The sequence below is a fragment of the Zalophus californianus genome, chromosome 5 (genome assembly GCF_009762305.2).
Source record: "Zalophus californianus isolate mZalCal1 chromosome 5, mZalCal1.pri.v2, whole genome shotgun sequence".
NCBI classification, from domain to species: Eukaryota; Metazoa; Chordata; class Mammalia; order Carnivora; family Otariidae; genus Zalophus; species Zalophus californianus.
Window position 1 is genome coordinate 89,904,621 of NC_045599.1, and position 22,459 is coordinate 89,927,079.

Here is a 22,459-nt window from a genome sequence, read left to right on the forward strand (position 1 = left end):
CAGACTGTAATCTCTCCTTGACCAAGCTAGCTTTACTACTACATTTTGTTGTCCTGGTTTTTGGTGGCGTGCTGGCAGGGAGGAGGCAGAGACTGTTTACTGAGGGTGGCTGGGTGGAGTGGCCGGCTGCCTAGATAAATTAGGTCTGCATTTCTCCAGCAGTTTCATACTTAAGGGATATTTAAGGGACCCAGCCTCTAAGGTAGAGGCCCAGTCAGGTCATCCGAACTCTGGCGGTCTGAGCTGAAGCCACCCTAAATGAAGAGAAATGTGTAAGAAATGTACTTTAGCCACAAGGCCTAGTGGGCACAGCCCTGGACTTGCAGGAAGGAGGCAAGAGGCAGTGCGACATAGTGTCACCTCTCCAAGCGTAGTTCTCCTCCTCTTATAGAGGGGGAGGCTCACAATAATAAGATTCATAATATTTGCCCAGCTTAGGCAAGGAAACTTGTAGCATGACTCAGGAGCAAGGTCTGCGCTGCGACCACCCCCTTGATGCTCCACAGGCCAGGGCTGCCTGCCCGCAGTGGATAAATTAGGTCTTTCTCAGGCCACTTAATACTGAAGGGACATTTAAGGGGCCCAGCCTCTCAGTAGGGGCCCAGCCGGCTCATACAAACTCTGGCGGTCTGAACTGTTCGTGCCCCGGCCACTTCGCCCTGGTCCGCTTGCTTCCAGACCCGGCGGGCACTGTGCCTCGTCCTGGTGTCCTGGCAAAGAGCTGCCCCGGCCTCCGGGTCCCCAGGGCTGCGCCGCCGTCCTGCTGCCGCCCTCCTGTGGCCGCTCCGAGGCGACCTCCGGCCGCGCTGCGGGCCCCCTCCCTCCGCCGGTGACATCACCGCATTCCCGTCCCGGCTCCTCCCGCCTGCAGCTGCAGTGACAGGCGAGCCGGGCCCGGTGGCGGAGAGGAAGTGTGGGGCCGCAGCGCCGAGCCCGTCCCAGCCGAGGCCGGCTCCCCGGGCGGCTCGGGTGACAGTGTCGCGGCCGCCGGGCGCAGCACCGGGCACGCGCCGGGCAGAGCCGAGCGCCAGGCGGACGCTTCAGCAGAGACGCGGGGAAAATGGCTGATGACTTTGGCTTCTTCTCGTCGTCGGAGAGCGGGGCCCCCGAGGCGGTCGAGGAGGACCCGGCGGCTGCCTTCCTGGCCCAGCAGGAGAGTGAGATCGCGGGCATAGAGAATGACGAGGGCTTCGGGGCACCTGCCGGCAGCCATGGGGCCCTCGCGCAGCCGGGACCCGCGAGTGGGGGTGAGTCAGTGCAGGGGCCTGGGAACTGGGGGCCTGGGGCTCGCACCCGGGTACCTGGCGGCGCAGACCCGGCCTCGGGGCCCTGCAGGGGAGTGACCAAGGGCCTGGTATGGCGGGTCAGGTGCAGGCCTGGGGCTGTGTGTGTTTGAGAGGGACCTGGTGGAGACCGGGAGGAATCTTCTTGGAGAGCTTCATCTGAGGCCCTGCCCCGGGCTGTGAACCTGGCTCTGCCCACAGGAATTTGTCAGGACATTTCAACCCAGGGCCAGCTCCACCACTGCCTGGCCCTGAAATCCAACACAGTCCAGCCCTCAGAGTCTCTCCTGAGCCTCCCCCTTGCCTGGTCGTCCCAGGCCCCCAGCTAAGCCCTGCAGGCATGGGCAGAACACAGACCTCCCGGCCCCTCAGTCTTAGCTCTTCCGGCCCCTCAGTCTTAGCTCTTCCCTACAGCTGGCAAAGCAGGGAACTCTGGGTGCTCCAAGAACTCACAAACCTTCCCTGGGGGACCGACCACCTGCATCCTGCAGCCACTGGACTAGGCACTTTACTTACATTTAGTCATTTCATATGCATTGTCAAACCTATTTCAGAGGTGGCAAAACTGAGACTCAAAAGGTAACCTTCTGAAACAACTAGTAAGTGGCAGTGAGGATTTAACCTGTTTCTGTCAGACTCGAAACTGTCTCCACCTAACCGCACTGTCTTCCATATGTCTGGCTCTGGGTTAGATACCAAGGTGGGGGCAAAGGCACAGAAGGCTTCAGTCAGATGTGGTCCTGCCCTCCTGGGGTTTCCAACTGTCTATTAATGGTTTTCTAAAGGTGGTTCAGGGCTACTGTGGTTAGCTTTAGATCTGGATTCAGGGCCTGGTCCCTGTGATAGCATGTTTATCAAGGATATTCCTGTTCTGGTTCTGGCTTGAAAGGACAGTTTCTTAAAATACTTAGTTAAAGAGTAGATACCTTCATGGGTGCATGCAGAACATGCCATGCTTCTTGTTAATGTTGTTGTGTTTTGGTGGGGGCTTATGGGCCTGTTGGAATAAGTGATAGCTTATATTTTTTAAAAAAAGTTTACAGGTTAGGTTCCTTATAGTCATATTTGTATTTATTCAACCTGTACTGAAGGTCTCCTGTGTGCCAGGACCACTGGGGATACAGAAATGAATAAGACAATTTCTGTGGCTTGAGGAGCTTGAAGCATCTCTGTACCCCTTGATATAAGAAATGAGCAAGGCTTTTGTAACATCTAAGAAACTGGAGGTCCAGAGAGCCTGAGTGTCTTGCCCAAAGTCACACAGCCATGAGTGGCCGATCTGGGACTTGATCCTAGCTAGCCCTCCACACTCTTTCAAATGCTATAGCAGTCGCCCTAGGAGGTGATGGGCTGGAGGGCTGGCTTTTGCCACCCAAGCAAGCCAGTAGCGGAGGGCTTCTGAAGCAGCAGCTCCTGTCACCTCAGCATGGATCCTCACATATCCCAGGGAATTCGTAGGAAATGCCTCCCTCTATTCATTATTCACTAGTCCACACCGCCTCTGTGAAACCACCAGCTTTCTCAGTCTGGCTTGGCCTGGAGGAGGCCCCGCTGAGAAGAGCTGATGTCAGAACCCCTTGAGAGAGAAGGGCAGGTAGAGCTTAGGTTGAGGGCAGCCAGAGGCCCTGGGAGTTGAGCAGGTTGTGGCCTCTCCCAGGACAGTGGGGCTCCAGGGGCTCACAGCCGGGATGGGAGGTTCCCTCTGTGGCAGGAGTGGGGGCACAGATTGACCCCAGACTGGAGAAGGCAGGGGGAGAAGCAGAGACATGGCCCTCTGAAGGTCTTCCAGACTCATACCTGCTGAAGCTGCAAAAGTTCAGCTGCCCTCCTAAGTGGGGCCTGAGGATCAGGGAGGTATTATAGGTTGGTGGCTCAGTAGGTGGCCAGACAGGATGGGATTGATCTGACCTTCCTAGGCCTAGGTGGTGCTGAGCAAGTAATCTTCCCTGACCACTGATGAATACCAGAAGCTCGGATAGGGTGGAGAAAAAGTGCCTTGGCCTGCTGGGAGCTGGGAGAAGCTGGCTTCCGGAGCTGCGGCCAATCAACACCTCTGAGTCTGTTCTCCTAGACGGCGCCCCTGTGCTGAGTGCCCTGTTGTGGGGCTCCCTGCTACCCCAGGGGAAAGAGGTGTCTGGTCTAGGCCTGAGCCGGAGCCCAGCCGCCTTGAGTCTCTCCTCTGGGGTGGGATCTGGGACCAGCCAGGGCAATGGACACTTTGTTTCCATTCATCAGCCTTGGGTAGGGCCTAGCAGGTTTACATTTTCACACCCAGATTTCTGAGCCCCAGCCTGGCTCTGTCCCTGACTTGCCCAGTCAGTTCCTGGCAAGCCTGTTTCCCCTGCTGGGCCTCAGTAAGCTCCCAGGAATGTTCTGGACCCTGTCTGCCCTTGTTCCAAAAGAGGTCAGGAATCTGAGGGAAGCAACGCCCACAGGGTTATCCGTGGGCCTCATATCTGCCGTGCTCCTGTTCTGCAGGCCTCTGACTGCGGACGTAAGATTGTAAATGTGCAATAATTAGAAAGCACTGTGGGAACAGATACTCAGTTCTATGTGTGGGTGGGTGTGGATTCTCCAAGAGGCTGAAATTTCAAATCCAGAGGAATGTTCATGGGACTGAGAAACTGAGGCAGAGAGACTTTCTGAAGACCAGGGTAGGCACCAGGACTGTGGACCAGGGGCCCAAGACTGGTCTGGTCAGAGTGGGATGGGGTGGTGCTCCTTCCACTCCAGAAAGGCCAAACATCCAGCCTGGCATCATCGTGAATGACACTGATAATGTTAGGCCCTGGGGAGGGGCCCCAGGAGAAGAAGCCCCTTTGCAGAAGATGCTGCCACTAAAACCCCATCGCCCCCTCCCCCCGACTTAGGGACCAGGCCACCCATGCAGGAGTAGCCCTAGGGAATGAGTAGGGATGATAGGAGACATAGTCGGTCAGAATCAATCACTGTTTGAAAATTTATATGAACCAGGGATTATTTCCATAAGATTAAGTATCCCTCTCTTCAGTCCCCAGGCTGAAATCAGTGTGGTCCCTGCTTGCAGCCCTATCTGGCTGGTAAAGGGGTACTCGTCCATCTGTGGGAAGTTCGTGTGGCTTCCTGTGGCTTTTTGCTGGGAGGCATCACAGTTTCCGAGAGGCCTTAGGCAGGCCTTGCAGGTCATGGTGGACCCCCAGAGAGCAGTTCATCTTACATTTAGCCAGTACTCACTGCTCACCTGTTCTGGGCAGGAGCCCTTAAGAACTGAATAGGATACAGAGCCTGGCTTGACAGGGAGTGCATGGCCCTTGGGAGGTCACAGGTAATTGCATAAGAGAGTGGGGAATGCTATACAATATTGTGGGATATCCCAGAGGTGAAACCTTTCTTCAGTGCTTAGAGAAGTAGGGGAAGTAATGGAGGACTTCCCAGAAGAGGTGACTTGTGAACTGGGTCTTGGAGAATGACTGATTCCAAAAGAGTATTCTTTTGAGAGAAAAGGGAGGAAGAAAGGCATGGGTTGCAGACTGGTGTGTTTGAGGAAGGAGGAAACCAGAATAGTTTTTTTAAGGCTTATTTATTTATTAGAGAGAGAGAGAGAGAGAGAGAGCACACGCATAGCAGGGAGTGGCAGAGGGAGAGGGAGAGACAGACAGGCTCTGCGCTGAGCACAGAGCCTGATGTGGGTCTTTGTTTTTTTTAAGATTTTATTTATTTATTTGAGAGAGAGAATGAGAGAGAGAGAGCTCGCACATGAGAAGGGGGAGGGTCAGAGGGAGAAGCAGACTCCCTGCTGAGCAGGGAGCCCGACGCGGGACTCGATCCTGGGACTCCAGGATCATGACCTGAGCCGAAGGCAGTTGCCTAACCGACTGAGCCACCTAGGCGCCCCTGATGTGGGTCTTGACGTGCTTGATCTCACGATCCCGAGATCACGACCCCAGCCAAAACTAAGAGTCGGATGCTCAATCGACTGCACCCCCCAGGTGTCCCCAGAATATCTGTGAGAGGGACTGGTGGGAAGTGAGGCAGGAAAGTGGGCAAGGCCAGAGTGTAGAGGTTCTCATGTGCTATGGTCTGAGGTTTGAGGTACTCATTCAACAGATATTTATTGAGCCCAATTATGTGCCAGGCACTGTTTTAGATGCTGGGCGCTGGCATTGGGCAAGACAAAGTCCCTACCCTCACGAGGGGCCATTCAAGTGGGGAAGATAGATAATAAGCACCTATACAAATAAGCGTGTCAGGCTGTGGTAAGTACCATGGGGAAATACTGCAGGGGCAGGAGGGTGGGCTGTCAGAGCAGTAAGTGTCCCGGGGGTCAGGGAAGGCCGCTGCTAGGACAGCGTTTGAGCAGAGGCTGAAGGGAGGGAGGGAACAGCCCACGTGGTATGGGTAGGAAGGCTTTCCAGGCTGAGGGAAAGTCCCTGCCGGTCCCCAAGGCGGGAGCAGACCCTATAGGCCACCATGGTCCATGGGAGGCGGGTTTCTTTTTCGTTTGTTTTTATTATATTTGTAAGCAGAGGAGTGACATAGGTAAGTGTATGCCTTACAGAATGTGAGCCCTTGGCGTTTGGTTTGAAAGAGGGTTGGGAGAGGGTGAAGTCGGAGTCAGGTCAAAGGCCTGCGAGCGGACAAAAGCCATCCGTTCTTTTTCTGATGCCTTTTTTTTTTTTTTAAGATTTTATTTATTTATTTATTTATTTATTTATTTGACACAGAGAGAGAGGTAGCGAGAGGAGGAACACAAGCAGGGGACGTGGGAGAGGGAGAAGCAGGCTTCCCGCGGAGCAGGGGAGCCCGATGCGGGACTCGATTCCAGCACCCTGGGATCATGACCTGAGCCGAAGGCAGATGCTTAACGACTGAGCCACCCAGGCGCCCCTTTCTGATGCATTTATTGGTGTTTATCTGACACATAAGTTTCTGAGCTCTTACTAAGTGGCGGATACCGCGGGTACTGTGCACGCGTCTGGGGAAGACAGGGGTGAGGAACAAGGACTCAGGTAGGTCTTCTAGGTGTTTGTCACCAACAGGGCCAACAGACTGGACAGGGGACAGAGAGCAGGGGACAACTTTGAGGGTCACCGTTGCAGCAAAAGCCACAGGAATTTGTGACTAATCAGCTGTCAGGGAAAGGGACCGGAAGGAGTCATTGTTGAGGGCAAAAGAAAATCCTTTAGGAGGAGCGGAAGGAGGAAAAATAGGCCAGGTGCTGCCTGGTGGGGGCTGCAGTTCCTGCTCTCCCAGGTGGAGCAGTTGCTCCAGGCACCGCGGGGACAGGCAGTGACGCGCTGGGCCCCTGTTCTTAGTGCTCGCAGACACCGCCCTGAGCCGACAGCGTCTCTGCCTGCTCACCAGGCGCAGGCTCCACACACAGTCAGGCCATTGCTAGCCATGGCCGAGTGTAAACTACATTCAGGTAGGTGAGAGGCTGTCACTGGCTGGGTGGCTGTTGGCAATCACATAGCCTTTCTGAGCCTTAGTTCCAGTATCTGTAAAATGGGTGGATAACTTCATCACAGAGTTGTGGTGAAAAGCACATGTGACAATGGCTGTGAGAAGGCTTTGTGAACAGTCACGGCTTGAGCCCAACTTATTTAGGTATCCAGTATGTCTCCATGGGGAGGGGGTTGTGTCTGGACACAGACAGAGGGTGGCTCAGGGCGCTAATGTAGGACCATCTGTGCTTGCTTTAAGCTGAGCAACGAATAATGCCATTTCTTTGTTCTCTTTCTAGCTGGTTCTGAGGACATGGGGACCACGGTCAATGGAGATGTGTTTCAGGTAAGCAAGATTCTGTCATAACAGCGGTAGGAACTGACGGCCTGGATCTCAATAACTTATGGCCCCATCATCGGTGGGATTAGGGCTCCAAGTTATTCTATTCATTATGTCTGATGCATTGGGATGGGAACATAGACAAGGGTTTTGACATGTTTTCTTCCTTCCTTCCTTCCTCCCTCCCTCCCTCCCTCCCTCCCTCCCTTCCTTCCTTCCTTCCTCCCTTCCTTCCTTCCTTCCTTCCTCTCTTTCTTTCTTTCTCTCTCTCTCTTTCTTTCTTTTCTGTCGTGTGGGGGAAGGGCAGGAAGAATAAGGACCACTATAGACAGGGATTGATGGTGTGCGGCCTCAGGTTGCCCATGGTGATGTCCAGCAAGGAGAGATAAAGTGGCCCACAGTGGCACAGTGCACACTGGGCCCTGCACGCATCTGTGCCACTGGTGGAAAGCTGGACTGAGTGACTGTGTCCGAGCATTTCTTTTTAAGATTTTTTTAATTTTTAAAAAATATTTTATTTATTTATTCATGAGAGTCAGAGAGAGAGAGAGGCAGAGGCAGAGGGAGAAGCAGGCTCCCTGCCTAGCAGGGAGCCTGATGCGGGGCTCGATTCCAGGACCCCGGGATCATGACCTGAGCCGAAGGCAGACGCTTAACCATCTGAGCCACCCAGGTGCCCCCGTGTCCGAGCATTTTAAGTGCAGGTCTTTGATCCAGAGATTCCACTGCTTTGAATCTTCCCTAAGGAAAGAATTGGACAAGGCCTCCCAGATTTTTGCAGGATTATTTACAAAAGTAGACAAACTATGTGGTGAGCACAGCATAACATAGACGGAAGTTGAGTCACTATGTTGTACACCTACAATTAATGTAACATTGTATGTCAACTGTATTCAAACAGAAAGTTAAAAAAATAACAGACAAACTGAAACGACTTAAGTGTCCAGCATCAAGGGCCTGGATGGGTAAATTGGAAAATCATGCTGTTGTTCAAAAGAGCAGTCAGAGCTTTCTGTATTGACATGAAAAGATGCCCACAATATATCAAGTGGAAAAGCCCCTTGCAGAATAATATGCACAGTGTGATCCAGTTTTTTTTTTATTTTAGAAATATATTTGTGCAGAATATCTGAAAGGATGTGCACCAGCTGTTAACAATGGTTAAGAGTGGTTAGCCCCGAGGTATGGGGGTGAGATAAGAAAAAGAAAAGGCTTTCACTTTCACTGGATTGTTTTAAAATTCCTCATAATGGGGGCACCTGGGTGGCTCAGTAAGGTTAAGCATCTGCCTTCGGCTCAGGTCATGATCCCAGGGTCCTGGGATCGAGCCCCGCATCGGGCTCCCTGCTCTGCGGGAAGCCTGCTTCTCCCTCTCCCACTCCCCCTGCTTGTGTTCCCTCTCTCGCTGTGTCTCTGTCAAATAAATAAATAAAATCTTTAAAAAAATAAAATAAAAAAAAAATCCTCATAATGATCTTATACCCACCCCACCCCCCACAACACCAGTAAGGATATTTCTGGTTAGACTACTTCTTTCTGTACCCACCTTCTCCTTCCCCACATTTATACACAAATGGGTTTAAGAGTCCTTACACTGGGAGAACTTGGCCCACAGATGGCATCCCCAGGACCCTGCAGATGGAACAGTCCCCCCCCACCCATACTTGGGTGGGATAGAGACCCTTGACCCCTGGGGCTGCAGCTTCAGGATCTCCTGAGCCCCACCCTATTGAGGCGCTGGCCTCCCAAGTCCTCAGTGGGGAATAAACAATACTTTCTTATGTAAGAAGGATAGGCTGGTACCTTACGTGGGGAACCTAGCCAAGTCCCGTTTTTGGAAAATTACTCAGCTATCAGCAAGCTAGAAAAGTCAGTCTTTAGGACTTTAGGAACTTTGTGTCTCCTTAGGTCTGAGAGCACCCAGTAAACAGCATTTACTCCTGTACAATTCGGTAGATCATGGAGACCCAGGCTATCCTGGGCCTGCCCCTATCCTGGGCACACTCAAAAGGACTTCACTTGACCCAAAAGGTCTATGTCCTAAAGTGGACCTGGAGCTGGAGATACACTTAGAACTGCAGAAATATCTAGAACACTATGAGCAAGATAATATTTCCCCTTTCTGTAGGTTAGGATCTTGAGGCTTCTCTGTCCTCAACCCCCCAGACTTACTTTTTATTTGGTGGATATAGGAAATCCCAGGCTTCCTTCCCAGTCTTAGTGGGAACTCTTATTCTCACTGCTACTAATAACCCATGTATGTTTATTTGTAAATCATTTCACTCCATGCCATCCTAGAATCCTTACAGGCAGGGGAGGGGTCATGAATGAGGTGAGTCGCTCGGGAACTTAGTGGCAAAGCTCAGGTTCTCCTAGATCTCCTGCCCCTGATCTGGTGCCCTCTGTCCCATCCCTTGTGCTGGAACTGGCCTGCCACAGTGGCTGGATCTTAGGCAGAAAGCCCCTGTAGACTTTTTTAGGATTGCCCATAGACCAGGGTGTGGTTCATGCTGCAGGAGGAAGGTGGGGGGAAGCCTTGCTTGGACATGCCCAACACTTTCAAGGGTCCTGGCCAGAGCTCTCTGGCTACATTTCTTATTCTTTCCTGGCAACCTCTGGGCCACAAGGGTGTCCAGCTATAAACCTGGTCCTCAAGACGTAAGGATGAGTCTGCCCACACTTATTCCAGTCCCATCTGGCACTGCCAGGGACACGGATAGAAGGCCCCTGCAGACTTCCCCCCTCCTGCACAATCTCTCTCCCCCGCCACGCACTGCCACCATCCCCCTCTGAGCTACTTAGAGGGATCAGCAGCTCAGCTTAGCTCCGCTTTAGCTTGACAATCCCAAAGACGGATATGCCTCATCCTCCTGGCTGTCTCTGGAGTCACAGCGTATCCTTGGCCAGCCTGACCCGTGGAGGCTTTCATGGTCATGTCCAGCAGAGGGGTCCCTCAGCAAAGGGGTGCCAGGGAACTGGACCCAGATAAGCCTGTCCTGACTGTAGCCTTTCGGTCCTGGCCATTTCTGCCCCCTTCCCTGTTGAGCTTGGGTGGGGGAGCGGTGCTCAGAGCATTCCTGCAGCCACTGGGGAGCCCGCCTGGGCTGCCAGCCTGTAGCTGACCCCCAACCTCACTGCTCACTGGCAGGGGCCAGGCCAGGAAAATTAGTCCAGCAGGGCCAGAGAAGAGGAGCCAGCAAACTGCCTCTCAGGACTCAGCGTGCCGGCAACACCGCTGTGCGCTTCCTGGTTGGGCCGCAGCACAGGCCCGTGTCCGCGGGGTCTGCCGGGCTGATTGTGAACCACACAGCCCCGCCGGCCCTCACCTGTGCATATCCTCCACAGCTTACAGGGGGCCCCACTTCACACTCGGAGTGGAATGGGATGTTGTCTCTCCCATTTAATAGGCGATGAGACCCAAGGAGCCCAGGGAAGGGACTTCTCAGAGGTCACACATCCAATGAGTGGCAGGAGGGGACTTTAAAGCCCAGGCCCTCTGATGCTGTGTGCCGTGGCTTTGCAGACGGCCACTCGTCCCTTCATTCCGCCAGCTCCCATGCCGTGAGTGCCGCGCACTGTGCCCGGGGCAGTGGATGTGACGGCAAATCCGCCACTGTTGTCCTCAAAGAGCTGGCTTCTGACAGAGGACAGAGACCTGGAAAGAAGTGATGATAGCGCAGGATGGTAAGGGCTCAGATACACGGGTGGTGTCAGGCGCTAGGAGTCCGAGTTCTTAACAATGTGTCAGGCATCACCCAAGGGCTCTAAGCCTGTTAGCTCGCTTCATCCTCCCAACACCCCCGTCATGTAGATTCTGTCTTTATCCCCATTTCACAGACCAAGAGGAAGATGCACAGGGAGCTTTAATAGCTCACTCTAGTTCCACAGCTGGGAAGGGCTGGGACTTGAACCAGGCTCCGGCGCCAGGTGCTGCACTCGTTCAAGGAGTGCGACAGGGAGGGGCTGCTGGAAGTGGGTTTCCAGGCTGCCCAGGGGCACGTGGCTGGTCTTGGCTGATAGGAAAGCATGTGCAAAGGTACAGAGCATAAGGCACTCTCTGTGGGCCTTGCCTGGAGCCTGGGGCCTGCTGCAGACAATGGTGTGCTGGGGGAGCCCAGAGACGCCAAAGCTACAGGGCTGGTGTGATGGGAGGGGAGCACCCCCTGCCCCCACCCCCGGGCACAGCTCCCAGCCAGAGCCTGCTAGTGGGCCGAGCTGTGGATGCACAGGTGGAGGAGGCATGTCTAGCTTGGCCGAACTTCACACCCTGGGCCTCGGGCATGGCCACCCCTGGGCACAGTGTACTTGGAACTACACTGAGCAGTGCTCCTGGATGTGTGGTGCCCTTGGATGTGTGGCGCGGCTGCTCCAGGGCCCATGAGAAGCACCCATGGGAGTCCAAGTGGCTCCTCGAGGCTGCTCCTGCACCCAAGCTGGGGTGCTGTGATGGGCTGCGGCAGAGGAGTTTGGATGGAATCAGTAAGGCCTGGGCTTCCTTTGTGGCTCTTCCCAACCAGATGGGCTTGGGCTACTCTCTTGACTGCTCTGAGTTGATTTCTCACTTGTCAAAAGGGGATAAGAGTTCCTGCCCTGCTGTCCCACAGGGCTGTTGGGAAAAAGTGCTCTGCAGCCCAGGGAAGCTTCTTGTAAGTTCCTGGCCATGCTACTAAGTGAGCTGAGGGGTGGTAGTGTGTGGGTGTGAGAGATGGGGGATGGGGCAGGGGGCACTTGGAGGAGCGGGCACCGTCTCTGATCTTGGGGAAGTAGACTTAGGGAGACAGAGAGTAAGTGTGTCACAAATCACGTGACGCTGAAGTGACTTTTGTCCCTGCTGAGCTATGTGGCCAGCATGTTTCACACCCAGGAATTCAGCTGGAATCTCAGCTCTGCCAGTTCCCAGCCCGGTGACCTTGGGACTCTGGAGCTAGAGTTTCTCTACCTGTAAAACACAGATGATAAAACCCATCATGTAGGGTTCTAAAGATCAAAGAGATCAGTTTAATTGTGATTCCTCTGCAAGTTTTAAAGCACTAAAACCTGGGACTCTTAATTTTAGGGTAGGCTTTATGGGTATGGTGGGCCTGAAGGACACCAGTGTGACAAAACTCCTGCCTAAGAGACCCTTCTCCAGCCCATATCCCCCACCCCTTCTCCTCCCATGCCTGGAAACATCGCTGTACTCAAGTTTCCCAGAGGCACTGGCCCCACAGTGTCCTTACGCTTCCAGTTCTGGTCTAAAATGGCCTTTCCCTGTCTCTGCCCCCAGACTAGAATGACTGTGTCCGCCCTTGTCTCCGCTCTTTACCTGACTTGTGTTATAGTGCGTACCCCAGCCGTGGTCCTCATTTGTGAGAGATTCGCTCTGCCAAACTCCCAGGGGACAGGTCGTCTTTTTCATCGCTATCCCTAAGCCTGAGCATATGCTCATTCATCCAAGAAGTGTTCTAGAGATCCTCCTCCAGCCAGGCCTTCCCTGTTCTAGATGCTATACAGAGACAGTGAGTCTCAGTCCTTATGGGGCTCACTTACTTGGGGCTGGGGGCGGGTGGAGACAGAGAGTAAACATGTAAACATGTCATTTCAGATAGCCGGAAGTGCCGTGAGGATAAGGAAACACAGCACCTTAATAAGCACATATACACAGAAGTAACTGCAGTTGTCTGCACATGGCACATCCTATGGGATTGGGTGGGGGAGGCCTGGTGGCCTGGCCTCAGGACAGGGTTGCTCCCGGAAGGGGGCAGGGTGGGGCACACTCAACATTAGTGATCAACTTCTGTTCTCCAGATTAGAGCCCTGGAAGGGCCCCTCGGGTGTGGTGAGAGGCTGTCTAAATTGAAGTGTAATCCTGTGCCAGAAAGAATAGGGCAGTGCTCCAACCGTCCCACCCAAGGGTGGGCCTGACCCCAGGGAGGTGCCAGGCTACACACCCTGCCCTGGGCCCGCCCTTCCCTCTCCCCCCCAGACAGGGGGAGACTGCATCCCTCATGTTCCCGCTGCGTGCTCCTTCACCCGGGCTGCCCACACCCCTTTGGGCAAACATTTACCCAGCACATCTGGCTCCGGGGATATGCATCCATGCAGCCACTGCTTACTGAGCACTGATGTGTGCCAAGGACAGTGGGGAGCACCCCTGGGCAGAGGGCGGCACCGGACATTGTCTTGTGGGGACAGGACATTAAACACCAGTGTTCCTGAGAGGTTTTTTTTCTTTTCTTTTCTTTTCTTTTTTAAGATTTTATTTATTTATTTATTTGAGAGAGAGAGAGAGAGCATGAGAGGGGGGGAGGGTCAGAGGGAGAAGCAGACTCCCTGCTGAGCAGGAGCCCGATGTGGGACTCGATCCCGGGACTCCAGGATCATGACCTGAGCCGAAGGCAGTCGCCTAACCAACTGAGCCACCCAGGCGCCCAAGTTTTTTTTTTAAGATTTTATTTATTCATTTGAGAGAGAACACAAGTTGGTGGGAGGGGGCAAAGAGAGAGGGAGAGGGAGAAGCAAACTCCCCGTTCAGTGGGGAGCCCGATGCAGGGATCGATCCAAGGACCCCAGGATCATGACCTGAGTCGAAGGCAGCCGCTTAGCTGAGTGAGCCAGCCAGGCGCCCCTGTTGCCGACAGATTTGATGAATGCTTGAAAGACAGGGAGTGATGAAAGGATGGGGCAGGGGTTCAGAGGCTCTACATAAGGTCCTGCTCCTGGTCCAGCAGGGAGACTCGTGCAGAAGGTGAAGGCTGTAACAGAGCACAGAGAAGAAGGGGTGTGAAATCTGCCGAGGGGGTGGCTACTCTAGAGGATGGAAGAAGATTTCATCAGCTGAAGAAGGGAGGAGAGGGCAACAACTGCAGCTAGCCCGGGGTGGAGACAGACGCTCGGGGCAGCAGGAGTGTGTAGGGTGTGTGCTGCTGGGAATGTGTAGGTGCTGAGTGTCGGAGGGGGCGTGGCAGGAGATGGGGCTGGACTGGAAAGGGTCTTTGGCTTTGAGAGACCACAGGGGGTCACAGCCTTGCTGGGTTGAGCTCTCAGCCCCCAGCGCTTGGAGTCCCTAGCTCTGGCAGGCCGCCTGGGGAAGTGGGTAGAGCCTCGGCCTGGGAGTCAGAGCCCTGGACGCCCGCCACTACATCATGCCATCGCTCCTGGCCTCAGTTTCCTTCCCTGTAAGATAAGACTGAATAATAATTCTAGCTACCACTCACAGAGCCATCACTCCACACCAGGCCCACTTCTAGATGTCCTACAAAGACTGTCATGTCAAGTCCTCACAACAGCTCTTAGAGGTAGTTTTATTATTATTCTCATTTTTGGATGAGGAAACTAAGGCCCAGCAAGGTTGAGCAACTTGCCTCCACTACACATGCATCCAGTAAGCAGTGCAGGTGGGGTCTGAACCCAGACAGCCCGGGTTCACCACCGTGCAGTCTCAGCCACGGCATCCTGCCCCATCCCAGGGCTGCTAATCCACCTAGCAGATGTTTACTGAATATCTTCTGTGTGCCAAGCACTGTGCTGGGCAAAGGGGACAGAGCGATGAGCAGGCTAGACAAGGACCCTGCTGTCACGAAGACAGACAGAAAGTGAGGTCATTTCGGACTGTGTAAGTGTTAGTGGGTGAATAAGACTGCAGTAGAGACTTTAATAACAGGAACACAAGGGACTCACTGTGTGCCAGGAAGTGTTCAAGGCTCTGTACGTTTTTAAATTCATTTCCTCCTTCCATCAGTGTGAAGGGGTGGCTACTCTTATTGAGCCTGCTTCGTGACCAGGAAGGTGAGGCTCACAGGGGCCGTGTCACTCGCCCAGGTCCCCCATGGGAGAGCGTCGCTGGTGAAGGGCACAGCGAGTATAAAGGCAGGGTATAGTCACGGGAGGCAGCAGGTGGGAGGCTGCTGGGGACAGCTGAGGCAGCCACATGTGGTGGCCGGCGCGGGGGGGGGGGGGGGTCCTGGTACTCAGGCAGCAGCAGAGGCAACAGGGCGGGTACGCAGGCTGCGCACACTGCTGTGTGTTTGCGCCCTAGGAGGCTAACGGTCCAGCAGATGGCTATGCGGCGATTGCCCAGGCTGACAGACTGACTCAGGAACCCGAGAGCATCCGCAAGTGGAGAGAGGAGCAGAGGAAACGGCTGCAGGAGCTGGGTGAGGGCAGGGCTGAGGCTGGGAGCGGCTCCCAGCTGGGTTGGCTGTTTGGGACATGTGGGGGTGGGGAAGCCTTAGGGTACAGGACCCCCACTCGCACTGCCTTAATGTGGGTATTGGGTGAGGATGGGCCCTGAGGCTGCCTGCCAGGGGGTGGGGGGAGGAGTAGCCAGGGCAGCTGTGCCCTCACATTCCTACGGCGAAGCTGCCACTTACTCTCCTGTTGGGGTCACAGATGCTGCCTCCAAGGTGACAGAACAGGAGTGGCGGGAGAAAGCCAAGAAGGACCTGGAGGAGTGGAACCAGCGTCAGAGTGAACAAGTCGAGAAGAACAAGATCAATAACCGGTGAGAGGAGCTATGGGGACACGGGGGGAGCTATGGGGACACGGGGGGAGTTATGGGGACATGGGGGCAGTTATGGGGTCACGGGGGGAGTTATGGGGACACGGGGGGAGCTATGGGGACACGGGGGGAGTTATGGGGACACAGGGGGAGTTATGGAGACATGGGGGGAGTTATGGGGTCATGGGGGGAGTTATGGGGACATGAGGGGAGTTATGGGGACAGGAGGCCATGTGGACAGTGAGAGAAGTTAGGGGGTGGGGACTGTCTTGAGGAGGGATGATTTGGTGGCAAGAATGCAGAGGCAGGAGAAGCTGAACCCCTCAGGGCTGCCTCCTCAGTTGCTGGTGGCACTCAGAGCCATCAGGGCTGGAACACTGTCGTGCTGTCACCTCACCAAGACAGAGAGAAGCAAGTTCTGCGGGCAGCAGAAGAGGTCTCAGGACCCCGGCATGGGAGCCAGACTGCCCGGGGCCCAGCGGTTAGTGTCACAGAAAGCACAGGCCGGGCCGGGAATGAAGAACCAACCTGGGGGACAGGATTTTACTGCTTGTAGAAATGGCAACACCTCAGCCCAGAGACGCTAAAGGATAAACGGAAGTTAGTGGCCTGTATAACTGAGAAGGCCAGGGGTGGGACTGTAATACTAGGCTCAGGGGCTCAGACAAAGTCAACTGGCATTCATGTTTACTGTCTCTCGATGCTGCTCTCCCCTCTGGTCCTGGAATGGGGCAGGGGGTGTGGGGAGAGGCGGCCACCGACAGCTCCAGGCTTCTGCTATGGTCTTTCCATAACCTCTGTGAAACTAGCATCCTTCCCAATAGGCTCCAGCTGAAATCCTCGACCTGACCCTTACCGGCCTGGTGTGGGTCCTGTGCCTGGCCCTGGCCCAGTGACTGTACCAGGGGAGGGACTCTCTGATGGACCCAGCCTGGGCAATAGTCCCATTCCTTGGGTTGTACATGGGGTCAGTGTCACCCAAACCACAGGGACTGAAGTGGGGCCAGCCCGATCCTGCCAACAACAATCAGGGTGCCCTTCCTGGGAAGAAGGGGAATGGAGGCTGGACTGGCAGACCCTGGATGCCCACTAGCGAGCACGTTCAGGGATATGGTCTCAGACCACTTCTGAGACTCTGGCCGGCAGCTCTGCCTTTGAGGCTGTGTCCTTCAAGGTACCTGGCCGGCCCGGAAAGGCAAGGCTGGCCCTGGCAAGCTGCCGCACTTCTGTTCAGGAAGCTGCTGTGGGCCAGGCTCCGGGTTGGGCACTGGGGAGACAGAATGGGGAAGGACCCAGTCTGTATCTTTGAAGAGCTCAGAGGAGAGAAGCACACATGTGCAGGTGAACTCACCAGTAGGCTTCTCTAGGGGAAGGCTGTGGAAGCAAGGGGTGTGGGTGGGGGAGGGACCTCTGTGTCTAGGACCTGGACTTTGAAGGATGATTAAAAGTTCATCAGGGCAGGGTTGGGCGAGAGTGTTCTAGACTAGGGAACAGCAAAACATGAAAGGTTGTTATGTCTTGGGCACCAGGGACTGGTAGGGAGAAGGCAGGAAGGAGGGGTCACAGGTGGAGGGTCTCCAATAACAGGGTTGGACAGACGGGGGCGGTGAGGAGCCCTGGAAGGCTCGTGAACAGTAGTATGATCAGGGCAGTTTCAGAAAAGGCACTCAAGCCGGTGAAGGATCCCTGCTCTCCTCTCTGGGCTGTGGATAGTTGCTAAGACTTACAGGACTATGCTTCCTAACGCTCTCCAACTGGAGGTACTAATGCTGTCTCCCTTTCTTTTTAACCCTCTGCCTGTCTGTCTTGCCATCTGTCTTCCCCCACCTAACCCTTTTCCCCTCAAGGATCGCTGACAAAGCATTCTACCAGCAGCCAGATGCTGATATCATCGGCTATGTGTAGGTGTCTTCTTTCCTCCTCTGTCGGGGGAGCGGGAGAGGGCGAGGGCCCCTCTGTATGACTTGGGTGTCCTGCTTGTGGGGTATAAATGAGTGTGGCCAGGCGGGGACCGGGGCTGGGGGTGGCAGGGCAAAGACCAGAGCAGGAGGCAGCGCAGGCACCCACCTTCACCTCTATCCCTGCAGCAAATGTTTGTTGAGCATCTATTCTGCCTGAAGGCAGCTTTGCTAAATCAAAGCAGAACACAGAAAAAGAATGCACTGCCCATCCCAGGTGGGAGGGGCAAATGGCAAACAGCCCAACTCCGTCCTTCTGAGATGCCTCTTAGGGCTGGGAGGTGGGATGAAGGAGTCTTCTGTTGAACAAAACATTGAGTACCAGAGGCATAAAGAAGAGATGCTTCCCACAAATACCCCCATCCTCTACTCCTGCTCCCAAGCACACTGCTCCTCCTCAAAGCTTCAGCCCGAGCTTGGCCACCAGATCCTGCCTAGAGCACCGTGGGCCTCTCACATGTTCCTGTTTGGGGGCTAGCCAGGACTGTGCCTAATCAGGATTAGAGATGGCAGATGGTGCCCCCGTTGATGGGCAGTTGACAGCCTGGGGGGGGGTGTTGGCATGGTGAAGGGGAAGGCAAAGCAGCGACGACTGCGTGATGTCTGACACGAGCGTGTGTGCCAGGTATTTGCTGTTCCTCACTCTGGGGTCACCCTCCGCAGGCCTCTGATGCTGTCTAGGCTGGCATTTCTCTCACAGAGCACAGGATCCACCCAAGAAACAGCCTTGTGTTCCTTCCTTCTGTCCACTCTCCCATCTGTCCGGTACTTACTGGGACTTGCCCAATGCCAGTGTCTGTGGGAATAGGAATAAGCCACGGCCTGCCCCACAGGTTGCTCGTGGTCGGGAGAGTGTTGTCCTAAGGGCCATGTGGAAGGGGACACCGAGCCCTGGGAGCCGCTGTCTGCTGGGGGAGCCAGGGCAGGCTTTGGAGAGGCGGGACCTTCAGCTAGACCTTACAGTGTAAGAAGGGATGAGCTTGGTGGCGAGGGCGAGAAGACCAGGGCAGCCTCCGTGAGTGGGGCGCAGGCTCACGGGGATGGCTGGGAGCTGAGGACGGGAGGCCAGCATGGGGCTAGTTGCAGTATTGCCTGTGGGGCCAGGTCTACAAGTTGCGACGTGATCCTGAAAGCAGCAAAGACCCACAGGAGGTTTCAAACAGAAGAGTGGGGATGACAGGAGCATTGGTGCTGGGGAACATACCACGTAGGGGGTTCAGTGCTCTTGTTGCACTTGAGGAAACAGCACTGGGGGGGGGTTCTGAAGAGGGGAAGAGTCTACACCAGTTCTTCTCAGACTTTTCTGTGCCTTAAAATCACGGGGGACCTTGTTCAAAGGAGATTCGGATTCAGTAGGGCTGAGGCGAGGCCGTGATTCTGCATTTCCAGCAAGCTCTGTGGCGACGCCGATACTGCTGGACCACACGCCACACACTGAACAGCCACGTTGGAGGACAGCCTCTTGTTGACCTAAAAGGGACGGCTCCGAAGGCAGCACCCCTCAGCCCCACCGGTCGTCCACCTCCACACAGCACCTTATTCTTTCCCAAGCCTGCACACATTTGCCACTTTGTTAGAGTCTCAGGCCGCTGAGACGGATCAGCAAGGTGGAGGCTCTGCTCCTCACTTTATAGGTTAGGAAATGAGTACACAGAGGGAGAGCCAGGTCACCTGACCCAGAGCCAGCTCATCCTTGGCACAGCCTGTGGGGATCACTTGGGGAGCTCCCTGCCTGGCATGTGGCAGAGCTGATCCTGTTTGAGATATGGAAGGGGCCACAAGGAGAAAGGGGCTTTCCAGGGACCCTTGCTGGCCAAATAGGACATAGACCCAGCCCTCTCCACTGAAGATCTTTTATTGTTTTGCTCTTAATGAGTCCCACATTTGGGTTTGTCCTCTACACTGTCTTTCTCCATTGTTCCTTAATCAGTGGCTTCTGTAACTGTCCACCAGAACTTCTGATGAAGAAACCACCAGTTTTCAGCCTAACTTGATTCCAGCCAAAAGCAGAGACTCCCATGGAGTATTCCCAGGCTGTGGCTCCATGGAGATAAGTCATTCTGGGCTAAAAAGAGCTCTATAGTCAAATACACTTGGAATGTGGTAGATTCTATCTGCATGTTATAATCCACCTGGGAAGTTCAGGATGCACATTAGCACATTAAAGGCTGTGAAAGTTTTGTTTTGAAGATCCTCCTTAACTAGATTTTCCATGTGTATTTGACCACAACCCTTTGCTGGAGAACACTTTACAGAGTCCACAGAACACTGAGGCAATGCTGAATCAGGTACTTCAGTTAATAAGGTGGTTAGTTAATGTCCTACCTCTGCTAAGTTTTTGGAATAGCTGAGGTACTGCATTAGTTCCTCCAAGGGTCTTTAGGTGTTGCTTGCTGGAAAGGTAATGAACAGAGTGCTAGGCTGGGCAGGGGTAGGGGAGGGGGAAGAGGTTACTTTAGCTAGGGTGGCAAGGGACAACCTTTCTGAGGAGGAAAGACCTACATTCAGACCTGCATGAAAAGAAGTGACAACCTATGAGCAGGTCTGAGGGAAAGTATTCCAGGAAGAGGTGACAGCAAGTGCAAGCGCCCTGAAGCAGGACCAAAGTAGGCTTCCTCCGATGCCAAGGCTGTTCCTGGGGGCCTGAGGTCACAGGGCACAGGGCTAAGAACTCTGGATAGACTACCCCGGAGTAAGTCGGGCAAAGCAGCCTTTCTCAGTGGGAGCAGAGCATCACTGATTCAGGGGAAAGGAAGACAGCAATGAAACCTCTGTCCTGTCTCTACCTGCAGGGCATCTGAGGAGGCTTTCGTGAAGGAATCCAAGGAGGAGACGCCAGGCACAGAGTGGGAGAAGGTAGCTCAGCTGTGTGACTTCAACCCCAAGAGCAGCAAGCAGTGCAAAGACGTGTCCCGCCTGCGCTCGGTGCTCATGTCCCTGAAGCAGACGCCGCTGTCCCGCTAGGTGCCTGTCACAAGCATGGCCACAAAGCATGGGCTGGGCCTGGGCACAGGAGGAGCCGCTGCTTTGGCCAGGATTGGGGCACAGTGCCTCCAGCAGCTGCTACCCACAGCCTGTTCTGTTCCTCCCCATCTCCTGGGGCTGGGAAGAGGAACCCTCCCCCGTCACCCCATTCCCTCCTGGCCCTGTGGCCCAGCCCCTCACACCTCCTCTCGGTCCACAAAATTGTGACTGTCCCTCCTGATGTATTTTTTTTTCTTGGCTTAAAGGGTGTGTTGTTAACTCTTTTTACACTTATTTATTATCATTCTCATTTCTCTGGAAGCCATAACTGGTGTCAGGGCTCAGTTTGTGCTTAGAATTTTCCCAGCTTCGTGGCCCTGGGAGATGAGGCTATCCTCCTAGAAACTGTCCCAGCTGGAAGGAGGTGTCCCAACCTGTGTATGTCTGCTGCCCCCCACTCCAGGAGGAAAGACAATCTCTAATGGAATGCTTTTGCAACCCTGATCCTTTCTGATCCTTCAATAAGCCTGTGATATAAGGATTCTGTTGTTGTCATCATATAGCCATGGACACCAAGGCTCCCAGAGAGTAAGAAGCTTTAAGTGGGAGAGAAGAGGCAAGACCAGAGGTTCCCAATGGTAGCTCCCTCTAAGTCTGGGTCGAGGCTGGTGAAGGTAGCTGCTGCCAGACTCCTTTCCTTGGGTTTGGCCAGTACCCTCTGGATGTGGAAGGCTCACTGCTCTCCCTCCTTCAGCTGTCCCCCACCCTGTAGATTTGAGATAAATACTCAGTGACCACACCTTCATCTTATTCAGCAGAGGTTGCAAACAGGCTGTGTTTAAGCCACTGTGACCTGCACAATGTTTAAAAAGATTTGAGTAACTGCCAACTGTCTTTATTTTCCTAGAGCTGCCATAACCAAGTACCACAGTGTCTGGCTTAGAACAACAGATATTTATTGTCTCACCATTCTGGAGGTCTGAAGTCCAAAATCAAGGTGTCAGCAGAATCACAGTCCATCTGAAGGCACTAGGGAAGGATCTGTCGTACAGGCTTCTCTCCCAGCTTCTGGCAGCCTCAGGCATTCTTTGACTTGTAGGTGCATCACTACAATCCTGAGCTGATCTTCACATCATCTATGCATTGTCTATCTTTGCGTCCAAATTTCCCCTTTTTATAAGGACACCATCAGAATGGATTAAGGTCTACTCTAATGACCTCATTTTAACTTAATTACCACTGTAAAGACCCTATTTCCAAGTAAGATCACATTCTGAGATATTGGGTTAGGACTTCAACATATCTTTTTTAGGAGAACACAATAACGCCAGCAGCTAAAAATAGTGGCCGTCCTCTTTAGAAGTGCCATAGTCCTCACCACTTATGTTCTTGAATCCATCACCACGAGGTACTGCTTTACATTATAATCCCTGCCTTACAGCTGAGAGACCATGATGGGAGCAAGAAACTTAAGTGGGGCCCTTCTCATACACTCCTCCACTTAGAAAGTTAGACTGTGTTAGGGGGCCCAAAAAGTGGGTGTGTCTTCTTTACTTCCTCTTTCCTTTCTGGCAGCTTGCAGCTGGTGTTGAAAGTGATGGAGTCACACATGGAAGGAACCTGGGTCCCACCGAATCAACACTTTAGATCTGACGACAGTCCAGGAATACTTGAGACTTTACACGAATGAGAAACTCAAGGTTGCCCCTTGTAGAGTTCCCTCAAGGTCCCCAGCCTCTTTTCTTCCTTAACCCTGAACACTAGGTACACAGACCAGTGGCAAGCTTTGTGACTATGCTACCACTCCACCAGGCTGCTCCTCTGAGCCTCAGTTTCCTGTTCTGTAAGACGCATCAAGAACCAAGCAGGGATGGTCTACATCAGTGGAGCCCTAGATGCTCTCAGGAGGTGGGAGTGGGGTGAGGAGCAGAAGCAAAGTGGAGGGCAGAGCCCCCCTGCCTCTGACAGGGCTTTGGCCAGCCTCATCTCAAGGAAGGTTTTCCTGTTGAAAG

The 22,459-nt window shown here is 53.9% G+C and overlaps 1 protein-coding gene across 2 annotated transcripts; it reads left to right on the forward strand.

The window, feature by feature from the left end:
* The first annotated feature begins 858 nt into the window (after positions 1-858).
* On the forward strand, positions 859-20,771 carry CLTB (clathrin light chain B). 2 transcript variants are annotated; one of them, XM_027605027.2, is made up of 6 exons: positions 859-1,247; positions 7,006-7,052; positions 15,064-15,181; positions 15,417-15,528; positions 17,373-17,426; positions 20,276-20,771. In XM_027605027.2, exons 1-6 carry the CDS (start codon positions 1,061-1,063, stop codon positions 20,445-20,447), a joined length of 690 nt encoding a protein of 229 aa, XP_027460828.1. In that variant the 5' UTR covers positions 859-1,060; the 3' UTR covers positions 20,448-20,771. The 2 variants fall into 2 exon arrangements, with proteins under 2 accessions (XP_027460828.1, XP_027460829.1); XM_027605028.2 differs by lacking the exon at positions 17,373-17,426 and having other exon boundaries at positions 862-1,247.
* Positions 20,772-22,459: the final 1,688 nt, after the last annotated feature.